Genomic DNA, 18,450 nt, shown 5'->3' on the forward strand with positions numbered 1-18,450 from the left:
AATTGTAGATATAGGCAAAGTAAACTCTTTCATTTTTCACATCCTAGCAACTCTGACCAAGAAGGAAAATCATAAACCTTTATGATTCATTAAGTCATGAGATTTAATTTCTATAACTTCTTTTTCAAGTAGACCTAAGAAGGGCAAATGTGAGAAATGTTTATAAAGCCAACCAATAACTAGCAGGTAGTTTTTCATAAAGAAAAATAGTTAATTTACTGTGAAGAAAATGTGTGATAATTTCCAAGCTGTTAGAATTATTTAATAATATCACTTAACAGTAAAGTGTGAAATTAATTGCTCTTCTAACTAACACATGGCATGGATGCAGAAAAGGTAAGTTGTCAAATAGAACTGTGTGTGCCCTGTGGCAGACTGCTAGAAGATCAGCAACCCTATTTCCTCATCTTTCTGGGCACACGGCTGTCTAATATTTTCCAGTTCCCTTCGTGTTTATATGGAGCTACAGGGCTGACTGCTGGCCAGCAGAAGGTGGGAAGAAGTGATAGATGCCTCTTCAGGCCTGAGTACTACAGCCCTCACCAGCAATGCTTTATTTTTCTTATACTGACTGAATGGAAAGAACTGTTATGACCTAAAGGCGGAAGGCCACAAGATGGAAAGAACCTTTGCTACATGGAGGGGAGTCACCTGGCCAGGAACACTCACAGTGGACTGTTTCAGGATCATTAGTCTGTCTTGTACATTCCTCCATTTTTAGGTAGGTGTTAACTATGTGCAAATGGCTAAATGTGCTCTGCCTATAAGCAGGGAACTGATATCACTGGACCAGTTGCCCAAGGGGGTCTTTCAAATCCATACCAGGCTTCTCCCAAAATTCAAATATACCACTAATAAGAAAATTGTTTTCTTAATTATGTTTAACTCAAGGCAGAGGTAGTGACATCTGCACTGCTAAATACCCACTGGTGAAGAAATCTGATGACCCTTTAGCTGTTTTGGAACAGCCCTAAATTTTTGGTTGATTTAATTTGCTTATTTGCAGACAAAGCAGGAATGATCATAATATGGCCCTAAAATAATTCTCAAATAATCTTTTACAAAAACATTTTTCCTTTAGGATCCTACATGAAGAACAAATCTCTGAGGTTATTTTACACAATCCCTTGTCATTAAGCAAGATAGAGCCTCTTGAAGATCAAGGAAACTGACCTCAGAAATGTAACTGCTCTCATGGTTTAGACATGTCTGGCAGTCCTTCTGTGGGAATGAAGAAGAGTCAACTAGCATCTTCCACAAACTAACTCCTCAAAGATAACCAGCAATGAGTTTTGACCAATGAAGTTAGACCTGGTCAAAATCTTTTTTTCCCTTGAATAAATTCATAAATATTCACTCATCTAAGCTGCTCAGTGCTCTAAATTTTGATCACTTGAAACTTGCCATATCAAAAAAAAAGATATTTAATAAAAAGAAGCCAAATTAGACAATAATAGGATGCTTCAGACAAAAATGACATTAAATGTTTTTTATTGAACAAAAAAAGATAAAACATGGAAGTTGAATTCATTGAGCAAAAACAGCTCTTCAGGTGAAGCTGGTATATTTTGTGCTAAATAACCTCATGAACTGAGTATACAGAATACATATAATATGTAATTTACCTCAACAGCAAAGGAGAAGTAGAATACAGTTTTGAAGATAAAATTTGGTAAAATAACACATTTAATTGCTCAAAATTTCTAGCCCTTATCCACCTAAATTCAGTATGGTTCTACATATGCACGTTCAGTTGTGTGCATACTGAATTCCCATTTTACTGGAAGCTGCTTTTTGGAAAATGTTTTTTTAATTTCACATTTATTTGACATGCCACTCAATTTTTAAAAATTTGTATCTGATAAATGTGTGTGTGTGTATTTATACACATTTTAAAAACCCCAAACCCTTGTTTTTAAGTACTGGGTTCGTGCTGGGTTTTTTTCCCCCCCATTAATAATGGTGAATTTCAGTTATTTCTCCTGTGTGTCTAAGAAATTTCATATGTTCTCAATGCACCCACGCAGTCAGGTGGGTTGACAGATATGTCAAAAATACCTTATGAAAAGAAGGAGGCAACCTTTCGTGTGTCGTTTCCTTCTCGAGCAGGCTGCCTCCCTTTGACACGGTACAGTCAAAGATGAAAGGAAAACTTTTTACTCTGAAGCCTAGTGAGCACACTTGTACATTTACCATAACCCACCTTCAACTTGGCTTATTGGGCTTACTAATGTGAGATGACAAATACCTTACACCCAGTACACAGCATTAAAAAAGTACTGAAGAAAAATTTTATGGACAATACTTTTTTTCCATATGTTAAACATCAGCTTCTATGGAATACATTTCCAGAATGGCTGTGGTACCACTTTATAAACATTCTAGGCCAGACAAACAGCACAAATAACATCAATTTCATCTCTTTTCCAATATCTCTATCAATTACTGGAGGCTAATCCTAACATATATACTATTTAAGGGGGGAAAAGAAGAGAATTCATGACACATTACAAAGATAGGACCACAGCATCTTAGTTGTAGGGATGATCTTAAGGTGCAGAAAGAGGGGACTCTCTAGAAGGTGATGGTGTGGTTTCTTCAGGTGGAAAAACTGTTAGTGTGCAAGCTCGAATGCCACCAAGGGACTCAGGGAGATCAAAAACTTTATGCCATTCATCTTTATCTGGATCATATTTCTGCACTATCTCTACCATACAACGATTATTCCAGGAATACCCACCAACCACATAGATTTTATTTTCAAAGACAGCTACCCCAACATCACTCTGCCCTCTTAACATGGCAGCAATTGGGGTCCACTGGTCAAGGATAGGTGAATAGTATTCACAGCTTAGGACATCATCATAATCACTTGTTCCTCTGAAGTGATTGCCACCAATGACATAGAGCCTTTCTCCCACTGTACACATGCAGTGCAGACCTCTGACAGTGGTCATTGGCGCCTTCTGGATCCATTTGTCAGTATCAGGGTCAAAGCACATCAGCTCCTTTTGGAAAGTGTCATGAGTAATTCCTCCTAAAGAATTACATAAAATTATATTTAAAATTATTATAAAAACACAAAAGTAAAGGTTCGCTGTCATAGACAATTAACTTTTAGCTTCATATTATGATATTTTATAGCTTACCAACAGTATTCTTACAAAATCTCCCCTCTATAAATACTCTCTCTGGATTAAAAATAAAGATAACATTTTCATCTTCTTAAAGAATGAAATAAATGGCTTATATTGTAGAAATGACTTTCTCAAATGGAAGCCCATGGTATTTAAGAGGGCTTATTGAATGAAAATATATTTTGGCGACTGTTGGAGTTGGGTCTGTAGTACATCCCAACTACAAAGCATCATTTACTCCTTACTGCTTTTTCATGGGTACCCTCTGGGTGCTGAGCACTGGGCTAGAGCACTTTAAATTCCAGGTGGTCATATGCGCTCATTTGCCATATAGAATATCTACTCTAGTTATATCATTAGGATGTGACTATAAAGTGGGATATTTATCAAAATGCTTTAGTATATACCAAAGTTGAAAGTCTTGTCCAAATATACAAGCTTATAGCAATTCAGAATTGTTTGTTTTTGTAGAATTTTTAGTAGGTGGGGTGAGGGTAGGTAATGTCTTCTGTCAGAATGTACATTTAAAATGCTAAAAAATTAGAATGCTCAACATATGTGGAGTTTTATATGTGCAGCAGTTTGTTATTGGTCTGTCGAGTCCATATCACCTACAAAGTGTATTGTTAGATCACATATAAAACAGTCTCTACAATAAAAGTATCTGATTATATCTTCTGCAGACAAGGGACAGAACTAAGCTAATCTTCAGCCATATCATTCAAAGCTCTACTATCAAGTGGCCAGATGAAAATCACTATTTTTTTAAAAATCAGTTATGGTTCCTATCCTACTCTTGATTAGGACAGTCATTTCTGAAATATATATCAGTTATGCCAAAGCATCATTAAAACAATTTAGGTGTCTTTTTTTTTTCTTTTTTCCCAGAGGATTTGGAGCTCTCATTACAATGGTACAGCCGCTACATACATAAAATAGGTAGATGGCATAAATCATTGATTAGTGGAGCATATGATGTCCTGGATGGCTCCTTCAATATAAGACATCCCATAGCTGCTCATGAATATACCACCAGAAACCTGCCAATCACATACTACAGGCCTTTCACTGATCCTTCTTGATTACAGATTTCCTAAGGCAGTGTTCAGAGAATCAGACCACAAACATCACCTTAACACCTTTGTTCTTCGTTAATGTAACTGCTGAACTGGCACTGGCAGGCCTTCAAACGGGAGAAAAAAACTGTCACAGGTAGACTGTCAGGGCCAAATGATAAGAATCTGCCTAACAAAGTTAAATGTCAATACCAGAGATGACCATGACATTAAAGTAAGACTTCTTTCTAAATTCTATGGAAAGGTGATTTGAACACCAACAATTGAAGAATAAACGTTGTTACTGGAACACTGTGAATAAACAGCAGCCATTTCAGAATTTTTTAATAGAAAAATATGTGCCTAAAATACAGACAATCAGCACAGAATTATTTATGCAATGACGCCATAGTAGAGCCTCATTATAATGCTAAGGAAAAAGGAAACACATATTATGTATTATACTAAAAGAGAGAATGAACATTATTATGCACAGGAGAGTTTATATATTATATAATGACATATTTTCTCACATAGTTTAGTTAAATGTTAAATAAAATGAATTAATTGTTGCTATAAAGAATATAAATGGTGTTTATTAGAATACAGAGCATGGGAACTAGAAAGCAAACTGGAGAATCTGCGCGCTTTCCAATTTCTTCTAAGTTATATATTTACAGCAGGATTAGTTTACTGCTAGTCTTATGATGTTACAGAATGCCCAAGGCATCCACATGAAATGTACACACAAAAATGCCTTCGAAAATCAACATAAATTATAGTGTGATTATGCATTTTTCTGGATTATTATTACTACTACCACTATATGGAAAGATGACTATATAGTTAAAAGCTTATGTATTATATTGTGTTCACATAATAATTGTTTACCTGAAATATACATCACTCCTCCATACACAGTTCCAGCATGGCCATAGTGGGGCTCACTCATTTTGGCAACATAGGTCCATTCATTTGTTCGTGGATTGTAACATTCCACTGTAGCTGTTTAAAATAAAGAAAAGAATTTTTAATCTCAAAGTTAGCAATTAATTATTTTCCTTTTTAACAATAATATCCAAATTTCTGAAACATATCTATTATAGGTATGAGAGATCCTTGGGAGGGGGGCTCTTACAGTAGTTATCGAGACTATGTTCTCGATATATTAACAATATGAACCATTAGTACATATTACATTAGACTAGATAATGTAAAAATGTAACACATTTCTGTCTCTACAGAAATTGCTAAGATTTCTTTTCTTCTGGAATCTGGTTACATCTTAATAATTTGACATTTCTCCAATATTTGCTCTAAAAATGTGGAAAGAAGAGATGAAAAAAATCACAAGGAAGGAAAAACACCTCAGTTCTGGGTCCCCATGTTGAGATATCTTATAGGAACACACATTAATATGTAAGAAGCAAAATTTTAAATTAAGAATGAATGTATACACACTGCCTAGTTTATGTTCTAAAGCTTAATGCGTTATTTTATATCCAGACTACAAAACAGACACTGATGATAATTTCTCTACATTTATAGTGTAAAACTAAGTTTGTATACTCCCAGTACCATTGCAGTCAGTACTACTTCTAACCTGAAGATGATTGGCAGCATAATATAAAGTTAAGATCTTTATTAAGGGTACTTCCTCTTAGTAATGAATTTATCATCTTTAACATAAAGTATTTTGTAGAAGCAACTTCGACTCACTTAAATATCTTTCAATCAATCTGTTATAACCTCAAGAACAGAACAATGACACTCTACACAGATGGAAAATGTAATCCTTTTTTCAAAGGCAGAAAGAAAGAGGACTGTTACAAGGACTAAAAGCACAAAGTCTAGATTGACTTGAAAAGTTCATATTATTTATAGTAGACACTACTAATTGATAATCCAATTTCTTGCCTCTCCCAACCCTGCTTTTTTCTTACTAACAGAACCACAACACTGCTCAGGGAAGCACTGCACCAAACTGAAAATAAAATTCAAATTAGCAGGTTCCCTTGAAGCTTTGGTCAACCATATGATATAGTTCTAGGCAGTGACACATAAGCATAAGTCTATGGAGTGGGGTTATTTGACCAAGGCACTAAAATAAGGTTTAGCTACTTGTGGCCAAATTCAGTCCTAACTGCCTAACTGACAAATCATCCTTTGAATGAGATTTCCTACTTAAAAAACAACATGCCCACAGGCAAAATGGGGCTTGGGGGGGGGGGGGACTACGTTTTTGTCCTATTCAATCATTTTATTTCTTCATCAAATTCACTGTGCAAAGTACTTTTATCTTCTCTAACCTCACCTACATTATACCCCTTCTCATATCCCTCTACTGACTTCCTTTTCTACTTCCTTTAGCTTTAAATTTTCAGTCTTATTTCAAAGGCTGTTACTATTCTCATTTTGATCTACTCTCTTGCTGCCTCTGTTCATTGCTTCGGGCCTGGATCTTTACCAACTCTGTTTTCTTCTAAACACTTCCATCAAATAACAGGACCCTTCAAAATTCTTTTCCTAAAATAAGGGCTATTTCCACAATTAATAACGAGTTAAACTGCCACATATCTCAATACTTTTTTTGACTATCTCCAGTCACTAGATGTCTTTTTTGATATCCATTTCCATTTGCCTTAACATGACTTTCACCTCACTGACAAGCAAAATCCTACTGAATGTACATTATTATCTCTCTCTCTACACGTAACAGAGGACCCAGTGTATTGATTGATACTTGGCATTAACAAAGTAATTAATGGAGAGATTTTATATGATAAAATAATCTAATCACACATCCTATCAGAAAAGGGTTTAAAAAGACTTCCGGAGATCATCTTCTTTATCTATTTGAAACCAAAGACAGGTTTCACTATAATTCTATACTTTTCTTAATGCAGGGCTCTGCCATGAACTTTGAAATTTCTAGATAGTAACTTTCCTTTCTCATGTCTAATTCAAACTGTTCTGGTGCAGTTCCCATTACTTTCCTCTTATTCTTTTTACAGTGGAGCTAAAAATTGAATAGCTATTCAATCTTTATGATTATTCATATTTCCTATGTAGAAAGATAGTGCTCTTTCTCTGTCAGTGAATTAACTGCATTTTTTTCCTAATAGGGGCTATAAGAATCCATCTACACTTTTTCATACAGTAGTTTCTCAGTGTAAGATGGCTATTAACCACCAATTACACAATAACTGTAATAGTTCATCATCCCTAAACTTTTCTTCTTTCAGCTAAATAATCTATCTCCTTTAGCTTTTACAGTCCTTTAAACTTCACTGTCAACCTTTAGACCTTCCCCATGCAGAGCTGCTGTTATTATTAGAAAAATAAATACCATTTACTGCCATTTTGCAATGACATGGATGGACCTAGAGAGAATTATATTAAGTGAAACAAGTCAGGCACAGAAAGAGAAATATCACATGTTCTCACTTATTGGTGGGAGCTAAAAATAAATAAATACACAAAAAAACCGGAGGGGGGCGGGGAGAAGACACAACAATTACAATTCCTTGAAGTTGATACGACAAGTGAACAGAAAGGACATTGTTGGGAGGGAGGGGGCAGAGGGAGGAGGGAGGGAGGTTTCGGTAATTGGCCACAATAATCAACCACATTGTATATTGACAAAATAAAATAAAAGAAGAAAAAAAGAAATAGCATTTAATTTAAAAATAGAATGCATCTAATTAAAAAGCAGACACACATGCTCTTATTTTTATTTTCCATATTTACAAGATAGTCAAATATACCGTTAGTGCCAACAACTTTGATGGGAGGAGAGGGCCAGGGATGAAGCAAAGCAAGGAGTTGAGCCACAAAGCAGTGGTTCCTTCACAGTCTATGAGAATTTGGAATAGTAAAGAGGCAGCTGTGAAAATCTAGAGCAGGGATCAGCAAGCCTCAGCCCAGGGGTCAAATCCAGTCCAACTCTTGTTTTTATATGGCCCACAAGATAAAAATTTGAATGGTTTTACATTTTTAAAGAGTTGGAAAAGAATCAAAAGACTATTTTGTAACATATAAAAGTTCAAATTTCAGTGTTTATGAAACTTCATTGGAGCACAGCCTTGGCCATTGTTTATGGATTGTCTACAGTTTCTTTTGCACTATAGTAGCAGAGTCAATTAGTTGTGACAGATAATGAATGGCCCACAAAGCTGAAAATATATATATACCTTTTAGCTCATTACAGAAGTTTGCTGACCCCTAATCTAGAGAATCAACTTCAGTAATCTGGTGAGCTGATGTTTAAGTTAGACAATCTCTCCAATTTAGGAATTACACTTAGGTTGGTTATTTCACATATATCAGGAGTTCCTATTTTCTCAGATGACTCCACTGAAGTTCAGAATCAGTCCCAAGGGATGGTGTGTAACTTACCTGTTCTTTGAGATTAGGAAAGCGATTAGGCCTGAAGAAAATTATTTGAACAGTGATGGCTCCCACAGAGGGGTGATGGACTCTAGAATCCTAGAGTGATTCTAGAATCCTAGGGGGATCCTAGAGTGGTTAGTGATCAAGAAAACCCCAAATCCATTAAAGGATATGGAGGCATTTGATAAATTTTAGTTATTTTATTGTACATTTATTTGAAAAAAATCTCGCATGTGTTCTATAACTTATTTCATTATTTGAAAGCTTGACAATATTTAGCTGAAATGAAGTATATCTGAGCTGTCATATTCTTCAATATAGAAAATCTCAGTGTAAGACTGATTTCTTATATGACATAATTTTAAAAGATGCCAGAAATAACTGACTCCTTTTTCACTGAAGTGACAGCTACTCTAAGCTTCCTGTAGTTTCCTATGATAACCAGTGTCAAAGGAAAGCAGTGTTTCCAAGGAATTATATTTTAGCAATAAGCCAGGCATGTGCATGCACACGCACGCACACACGTAGTCTTTTTTTGATGTACTATGGGCTTAGCTTTTCCTTAGGTCCATACATTTTATGAAATGATTTCAAAAGGCCAAATACTTTAAAATGATCTAAAATATGTTGCAAATGTTGTCACTGTTTTCTTTTTATAATTATATACAGGCAATAGTTCTTGTGTATATGAAGAATAAATCATATACTGGTATTAATTTACATAAGCATATGAATGTGTCTATGTAATTAAAGATGGAAATGTTAATTTATTACATCAGATGTCAGTGTGTGTGTGTGGAGCAGGGGGAATTCCATTAAAAACTAAAAACAATTGTAGGGAAGGAGAAAAGTTAAAAACTCAGCCTCTGGCTGGAACATTCAGAAATATAAGCAAGAATTTCTTTAGAACCAAAGTCTGTTATTCTGTAAAAACAATGGGCCCAAGAAAACTAGAAAGGGCAACTGACAGAAACAATTTTCTTATTTATGTAAAGAGAAATATTATTAATGGATAGAATTCAGAAGAACTCATTGATATTGTTCTTTGGGAGTGGGGGGGGTATCAGGGCAGGTTACATCAAGTCTGATTACCCCAACAATACAGAATGTGACAAGATGAGACAGTCGTACTTCTTACTCCCACTTGAGTGTGACAGGAGGAACTCAAAGGTGGTTGGGTGGGTCAGAAAAAAATGAAGCATCTTGCTTCTTGGTTTTATGTAATGACTTCTTTTGAACTAAAGGCTTGGAATCAAGACTCTCAATTTGGGTGCACTTAATAAGTCAGTCACATATTGTTTTTTAAATTTCCAATATACTTTAACTTAAAATATTTAATAAAGAAAGTTCTTGATGGAAATGCTGATTTTAAGGGAAGTAGTTACTTTCTACAAAAGTTTAGTAACTTACAGATTACAGGAGATCATTTCAAATGAAATATCAAATAATCGGACTATAATTGGAATTAGAGTTACTTCTTGGTACAAAAATAGTTATCACCCTTTTAAGCTTCAGGGATTTTATTTTTAAAGCCTAAATATAATCAAATGGTTAATATGAATTTAGGAATAGCTCATGAAAAGCATGATTCTCTTGCTTCTTTTCACTTTCCTAATGGAACTCAGAAGACCACTTTTAATCAGAGATGGAAGGGTGGTTTCTGAAGGTCACGTGCAAGGAAGCCTGTGCCTGAGCCACTTGCCTGACAGTGGAGTCTATTTCTTCTTCTTTTCTTCTTACAACATAGGACAAACTCAGAGAGGGTGGGAATGGGTCAGAAAAAGGAAGCTCTAGCTTCTTGGTTTTATATAATTACTCTCCTTGGCTTGAAGATTATAAACTCCCAGAAGAATCCGGTCTCTAATTAATATTAGGAACAGTATATTAAAAACTTAGTAGCTGCATACTAGCAGGGGGGATAACATCAACAAGCAAGAAGTGAGTGAAAAATAAAGCTATTTCCTTTGAGAAAACAAGTTTCAAAATGACGACTGATTGCCAGAAATGATGACCTATAATTTGGAAACTCTAAAAGCTTATCTTATAAAAGTGGCTTTTCTAAGAAACCACCAAGTCACTACTTGCACTTTCTGGATATTTCCAGATACCATAAATCTAAAATAGTATAATAACACGAAAATAATGTGCGGGTTGACTAAAGAGACCTGAAATGACAATCCTACAATAAGGGCACTAATGCCTCAAATGCTTTTAAAAGTGTGATTATTAAAATATATTGGGAAACCTATGTAGTCCATGATCATACCACCTAACCCAACAACTTAGAAAGTTTAGTCTTAGAAAAGATATCACTGTAAAAGCAAAGGAAAAACAGTATGGGTAGAAAAGATCAGTAACATTAAGACCATGTCACTAACAAGAAAGGGCTTTATAAACAGGAAAGTATAAGAGCTAAGAACAGTTCTTTTCAATAAATAGCTTAGTCTTAAATCCATTAAACTTTTTTTCTTAGAATACTGGAAAACAAAAAGATACTGAGAATTACTCTGAATTTATCCACAGCCAATGCCAATATTTTGAACTTCCTCAGCATTATGGAGCTTAAAGTATCCACCAACTATAAGAATACTACTTATAACAGAGAATAAAAGGAGAGGAGTGAAAAAAAGGTCAAATAATAATGGCCATGACTCATATATAAGTAACAATCTAAAATGCAGTCTTTCTGCCTTTCTTTCTGGAAAATCTATACTATTCCAATTTTATCTAAAATAACTAAATTACACCTTTTAGGGTTAATTTATATAGCCAAAGTATTTCTATGTTAAAGTGTACTTGTAACCAATCTTATACTGGGGAAAGAAAAAAGTGACTATCAAATAAAGCTTACCAGATCAGTTTACAGTGAAAAAACTGTCTGGTATTTTACCAAGAGAGGATGATTTTTAAAACTAATAGTCACAGATCATAATTAATACTCATAGTAAATAAACACTGGATAACATTGAGCTTTGTACATTTAATCTACAAAGAAAATTATTTTACCATGTGGGCTGTGGTAGGTAACAAATTACGTAAAAGAAACAACCAAAGTCAGTCCTTTGTAATAAAGGATTTTAACCCGTTCATTAAAGTATCATGTGGGCTTTTAAAAATAGAAAATGAGGAAACATGTGAAATTTCTGTCCAAGATTCTATTAAAATTTAAATTAGCTGAATACAATTTTTAGATGAAGCTTCAAGATGAAAACCATATATACTGCACAAATAAAATATTCTGCAACATACTGACATACTTATAAGATATAATTTGTACACTAGCCAACAATATCGGCTCAAGTAAAGCATACAGACGATCCATGGCAGTTTCTAAGAAAAATAGTTTAAAAATAAAATCCTAGCTACATTTTTATGTCTTTAATTTTTCAGAACTGCTTATTTTATGATGTGACAATAATTTCTGGACAAACAAATTAGTCTCTATGCTTTATACAAATGCGCACACTTACGCAGTTCACCAGCTGCGTTTCGCCCACCAACTGCATAGAGATATCCTTTGAGGGCACTTAGGTGGAAGAAGGTGCGCTTTTCATTTAAAGATGCAACTTGCATCCATTTATTGTATCGAGGATCAAATCTGAAGACTGTATCGACTGCTGTTTTTCCTTTTGTGTCATAATTACTCTGTCCACCGACTACGTAGAGGAAATTTCCAATGACGGCAATGCCATGCTGGTACCTAGGGGCATCCATGGGGGCTAACGATCTCCATTCATGTGCCTTTTCATCATACATGCGCAATTCCTTACTGACAACCAGCTGCTGCCTCAGCACTCCTCCTAGTGTAACCAAATGAGTGGTGTCAGACCGAATGGCAGTCCTGTCTGACTGCATAACTGGCTGCATATATGGCATCATTTGGTAATTGCTGGCTTCCAAAAGCAAATTCACACAAGTATTGTCAGTTCTCATGAAATCCACTGTTTGCACATAATTAATGAGCTCCTGTGGTGTCATCAGTGGAAATCGTATGTTCTTCATTAATTTTGCAGCAAAGTCCATCCGAGGCTCTTCCAGGCGAAGCCAGCGACAGGTAGCCTTAAAGAGCTCAAGTTCAGTGCAGTGCTTAAGGCTATTACTGGAAAGCACAAAGGCAAGACGATCGAAAGGGAGTTTCAAGAACTCCCCGGTGCTCAGCAATGCAGGAAAATTCTTTAAGACGAAACTGTTAACATATTTATCCACTTCTGTCAGATTGTAGGTGTTGGCAATCCGCCCAACTTCTACACAATTGTCTAACGTGACCTGTTAAGCCAATAAAAAAAGAAAATTAAAACACAACTGCTTTCATGACACTCACATCTTGATAACAAAAATACCTGTTCTAGAATAAGAGTACATTATGCATTTTAATGTTCATATACAGGCAAATAAAGATTCTTATCTAAATGCATCAATAAGCTAAAGAGAATTTGCAAACCACTTTTATCTAACTCAGTAGAAGGGTGACTAAAAGAAAGAGATCAAAGTCAATGGGTTAAAAGTTACTCTAAGAAACAAAGCTATAGCTTGACTATGGCCAGAATAATTACTCTTCTGTCCTCAAAAATGTGTATTCATACCCCCCCCCCCAATAAATACTCTTAAAATTCTTGCTAGTTGGAAATTTGGGAGAAATAGAGAATTATTCTATTATGGCTCATGCCAATCCACTTCTCAGTTTTGATTCTTAAAAGTACCACACAGCTAGTAGATCTACAACAGAAAAGCTCTAATACCCCGATCCCTAGATTTCCCTTGCACGTAAGCAGGCATCACTCATCGCCATCATTCAGTTTGGTTCCCTCAAAAGTTATTTCTCATAAAATAACCTGATAGAACAATTATTCCTAGGTGAAGTTATTTTCCACATTATTTATCTGTAAATATAAACAATGGAATGGCTTTCTTGAGCACAGGAAGGGCGTATCTACATCAAATTACTCATGTAGGTGAAGTTTTGGTATCTATTATGACTGCTTGCATCTGGACAATGCAGCTTTCCTTAGCCACTCGCTTATTCTCAGCATCCTCTACCTCTGTCTGGAGTCAAAATGAGCCCAGAACCATTTCCCCATCACAGAGCAAAATATACCACAAAGCAGAAAGGAGGCAAAGGAGAGAGGTAATAGAGAGGCCCTTACTCAACAGGACTACTTTTCAATATTCTAATAACTAACTGGTCAGGTCAAAAGGAAAATCAGGAAAATAACATTGGCAATATAACGTAAGGATTAAATCACAAAAACAAGGCTACCATACAAATGTCAGTGTATACGTATACAAACACAGACATAGGTCACAGGCAAAGGACTCAAATTTTTAAAAATTTTGTCAGGGTGTGTGTTTCCAATGTCACACAAACTTCGTCAATGTATTGTTAACCTCACAACTGTATTGTTAACAGATCGGCAGATGGTTAAGAGAAAACTGGCTAATCCTTCTATTGACATTTCATTTAAAAGCTGAAATGCAGCTAAAAGCATTACTCCTCTGCATAAAATAACAGCCCAGTTAGGATATAATACCACTGAAAGCTCTAAGGTTAATACACACACATGGCTATTTTCACAGATTTACTACACAAGAAGAATTTGTACTCTTAAGCAGCTGATTTACTTTACAAAAATCACCAAAAAATTCTAATTGCTTATTATACTTAGTAGCTACATACTAAAAAATACCTAAAACATAACTGTAACACATAAGAACTAAGAAAATAAATTAACAATTTATGAGATTCTAGAAATGCACAGCTTAATAGTGTCAATACCTAGGACTTCTAATTTGGTTAATAAAAAATCCATTTTAATCTACTTTTAGGAGTGGCAGGTTGATGTTTCACAAAATTTTAAGTTATATAAATGGAGTTACAGTCAATATCTATTTGCCCAAATCACCCTTGGTGGAAGGGATTCCTGTTTGGGGTAATGGACCCACTTCCTAAGGCAAGTAGGAAATAGCCCTTTTCCATAGCAAAGGTAGTTTGCACTTTTGAACATGTTTACTAGAATGGATAAGTAAAAGTTGATGACAACACAAATATAATTCCCAGGTATGCAGATTCTCATCATTATTGATATAACTACTAATAAAAACAACAGAGTGAGTACTTTACACGGGCAAAATGATACTACCAGTTGTTAGTCACCAAATTTAAATTGAAATTTATAACATGTAAAATAGAGCAAGATTAAAGATTAGAAACCAGACTGTATAATCTAGAAATGGGATCAAGGTATTTAATACCTTTTCTTTTTTCCTCTTCAACTTTATCCATGAGAAAACAATTACTGAAATAGCATGAGAAAAAAGCCTACCTTTTAATTAAGGGAATTTGGAAAGTACTTTCAACATATCAATACACTCATATGTACAGACACACAGGAAAAAGAAGACTTTGACAGACCACTTAGTCAATACAGATAGCTGCCTGCTCTTTTCTCAAAAATTGCCGGAGAATGGCATTTCATAACCTTCTGAATTGTCATCTTCTTGATAGGATGACTAAGTATTTTCTATAGCTCATACACAACAGTTAACCACATTTAACATAGGTTAAATACTATGAATATCAACAATATAAAAATTAAATGTGTGATGATAGATGTGATTAAAAACAGAATTCCCGTTTAATTAATATGGCAAATTACTAGAAAATTATTAATTTTAAAATGAGACACAAATTAGAAAAATATGTAATAGGAAATTAATTCTTATCAAGTGCATGCAATCATAGCTAAAAAATTAATAATAGAATATAGGAACTAAAGAAGCAGTCTAGAATATTAGTTAACAATATAAGCAGAACAAGAATGCTGAAATAATGGTAAACAATTTTTGGCAAAATACAGGATTATTCTATTATCCACTTTTCATTCATGATTCTTAAAAGTGTCTCAGCTAGAAGATCTCCAAACCTTTAGCCTAGACAGTATTAAAAAATAGATATACGGAGTAACATAACATATAATATAATGAAATTTATGTATATAATAGAATATGTTACACTTTGAAAATATAAAATATGAAGTTTAAAGCTTATTTAAAATATTCCTAAGTAGAAAGAACTCTAATTTCATCTGAATTCATATAATTTCATCTGAAAATCTAGCCAAAATTCCGAAGAAGGCACACCTAAAAACAGAGCTATAACACAAGTCAATCCAAATAATTATATTGGCATATAAAAGGATAGAGCGGCAAAAAAGGACAAAATTCCTCAACCATGTATGGAAACATATAAAATTGTTTTTAAAATAATCAAATGCATGTTTAAGTTTCATTGATATAAATTATTATAAATTATCCTTTTATAACCAAACAACCTTCATGGTCATAATAAAGGCAGTTCCAATACAATTGTGCAAGTGTTTTTCTCATTAACAAACTGGTACTCACTGCTGCTGTACTGTTCAAATTACACCTGGCACACCCAAACACTGTCATTAACATAATTTGATATTTTATTGGCAGATTTCATCAGAAATCTGTGATGTTATTTTAAGATTGGTGTTTTATACAAAGAAACTCCCATTTAGGGAAAAAAAAAATGAGTACTTGCTTTTTTTACCCTCAATGAAAATGCAAAGACTAAGAAATCTGGCAAAATTTGGGGGACTCCTCAGCCATTCAATGTACCAAATTTTCCTTGATGCTATCTAGTTTCTTAAAATGACAGCCTGACATCTAGTACTACCAATGCAGAGAAAGAAAGCATGTCCACAGAAAAAGACTGTGAAGAAATGAAACGAGCTACTTTCAGGGGGCAGAGGATGCAACAGGCATCTTCTCCCAAGCCTCCTTCCACAGGTGAGAACATCACAGGATACAAGGAAGGGACATTTTGGTAAGAATAACAAAGGGATGATTAAAAAGCAAAAAACTCTTTCTCAGTCTTTGTTTTTGTTCAGTTTCTAAGTGCCATCTGATGTGAATGAAGATGGTGTCTCCAGCCTGGGGAATCCAATTCTCTCTTCCTTTGCACTTTAAATGTATTTCCCTTATTAGATGCAGTGTTAGTTATAGCAATGGTCTTTGTGGGGCTGAAGTGGTTTGAGCCCAGGCTAGGATTCTCTTTGCCATACAGAGTCCTAGATGCCAAATGTGCAGGAATGGGTGGTCAAGGTTATAGGCAGGGATGATATGTAGAATACTTAACAGCCAGCAGAGCTTGGATACCAACCAATCAGAATAGACACCCGACCATAAACAACCGTCATGGCCATTTGGGTACTACCGGCTCAATATCAGCCCTGGCAATAAGACTGATTTAGTGGGGAGGGAAAGAGTTTTGATTGTCAACTCCAATTATCTATACAACTTTTTCTCTAACTTGCATTAAATCTTCCCAAAGGTGAATAAATTGATCTTAAAAGTCATGCCTGTTAATTTTTATGGATAAATCTAATTTAGATTAAATAAAGAATGGGAAATATATGTACTATAAAGGAAATTTTCCTGGCAAGAAGAATGTCCCCAAAGCAAAAGAAACTACCTTTTCCAATGACTTCTGATTCTTTTCGTTTTTCCTTTGAGAGAACCAAGTTCTCCCTTTTCCTCTGCCTTTTGCCTCTCTACCACACATGCACCTCCTTTATTTTCTGTCTCCAACTCTTCATTACCTCCAGTCACCTCAATAAAATCTCTCCATTTCATTGTGAGCTCCCCACCCCATCAATGATAATAAATGTACAGATGGGACCAGTGATGTACCTGTATCAAGAGGATAAAAAACACAACTTAAAAAAAAAAATCATTTAAAAAAAGCGTATCACCAAGTCTAAAGCCCAATGGCATCTTCATTCTCTGATTAAATATGTTTTTATATAAAAATAAAGAAAATGGCTTCTTTCTCACCTTTATTATTTTGTTTATTCTGTATATTTAAATTGTAATATTTCCAGTTCATTTTCAAACATTCTCTTTCAGCAACCTAATGTTAAATTGGGTTTGTTTTGTGGGCTAGCCTGTAATCCTCTATAACAATAACTCTGTGGGGCAAACGTTAGATGCTAAAAATTTCAAATTGCAAGCAAATGATAAACAAAAAATGTAACCCCAACCTGTTTGTAAATCAGTAATGGCTATACGGTATTTAGCATGTTGTAGTTATGCAATGTGATAATGACAAAAACTAATGTAATTTTTAAAGGTATATGACTAAAAAAGGCAAATTACCATTATCGCCATGACATATGTAAGTGGTTTTAGTTTTACAGAGATTTTTACCTACTCTGCTTTATATCCTTCACTGATATCCTTTTGTATTCATTTCATAGTCCTCTTTTCTGTAACGGCCAATAAAATAAACACAGCAAGAACAAAAATGCCAGATCTTATAAACCATGGTACTAGTTACCACCCCATGAGAAAAGTATTACTGCAAAGAATGGCAAAGTTAGGAGGGGGGTTGATTCTTGTTCCTTTGAGCCTGGCACTCTGTTGTAGAAAACTGGTGTTTTTACCCCACCAAAAGAAAATTGTGGCTTTACTATCATATTTAAAGTTATCTTTCAAAACTAATATGTGACAGTACTGGAAAAATTTCATGGAAAGACTTGTATTATCTTTTAATTCCATTTTTCCAAAAACTTTTCAAATTACCCACATATAAATGTTTTCTGGGTTATTTGCTGATTCACTGCTCCTCTTCAGTCACACAAATGATTATGAATGGGATAGAGTAGAATTGTATTAGAAGGAAAACTTTCTTTCTAAATGTTCTGACCTGAGTAGTGTTTTGGTTATATAGTGAGATATAATCTCACTATATCATTGAAAATATAAAGCCTATTTCCTCTAAAACATTTGGTTTTAGCACACAGTCCTTAATACATGAGATCATTACTTTAAAAAAAGTCTAT

At 34.6% G+C, this 18,450-nt stretch overlaps 1 protein-coding gene across 4 annotated transcripts in view; it reads right to left on the reverse strand.

The window, feature by feature from the left end:
* Positions 1-2,490: 2,490 nt before the first annotated feature.
* KLHL13 (kelch like family member 13) overlaps positions 2,491-18,450 on the reverse strand; it is an 81,810-nt gene continuing 65,850 nt past the window's right edge. For 3 of the 4 annotated variants that reach the window (XM_063084004.1, XM_063084005.1, XM_063084003.1), the window contains 3 exons: positions 12,055-12,850; positions 5,084-5,197; positions 2,491-3,037 (listed from right to left, as the gene is read on the reverse strand). In XM_063084004.1, the coding sequence (XP_062940074.1) occupies positions 2,550-3,037; positions 5,084-5,197; positions 12,055-12,850 (1,398 nt within the window). In that variant the 3' untranslated portion in view covers positions 2,491-2,549. The remainder of the gene's footprint in view (positions 3,038-5,083; positions 5,198-12,054; positions 12,851-18,450) is intronic. The other variant, XM_063084006.1, reaches the window with a different exon arrangement.

The sequence above is a fragment of the Cynocephalus volans genome, chromosome X, assembly GCF_027409185.1.
Source record: "Cynocephalus volans isolate mCynVol1 chromosome X, mCynVol1.pri, whole genome shotgun sequence".
In the NCBI taxonomy this organism is placed as follows: domain Eukaryota; kingdom Metazoa; phylum Chordata; class Mammalia; order Dermoptera; family Cynocephalidae; genus Cynocephalus; species Cynocephalus volans.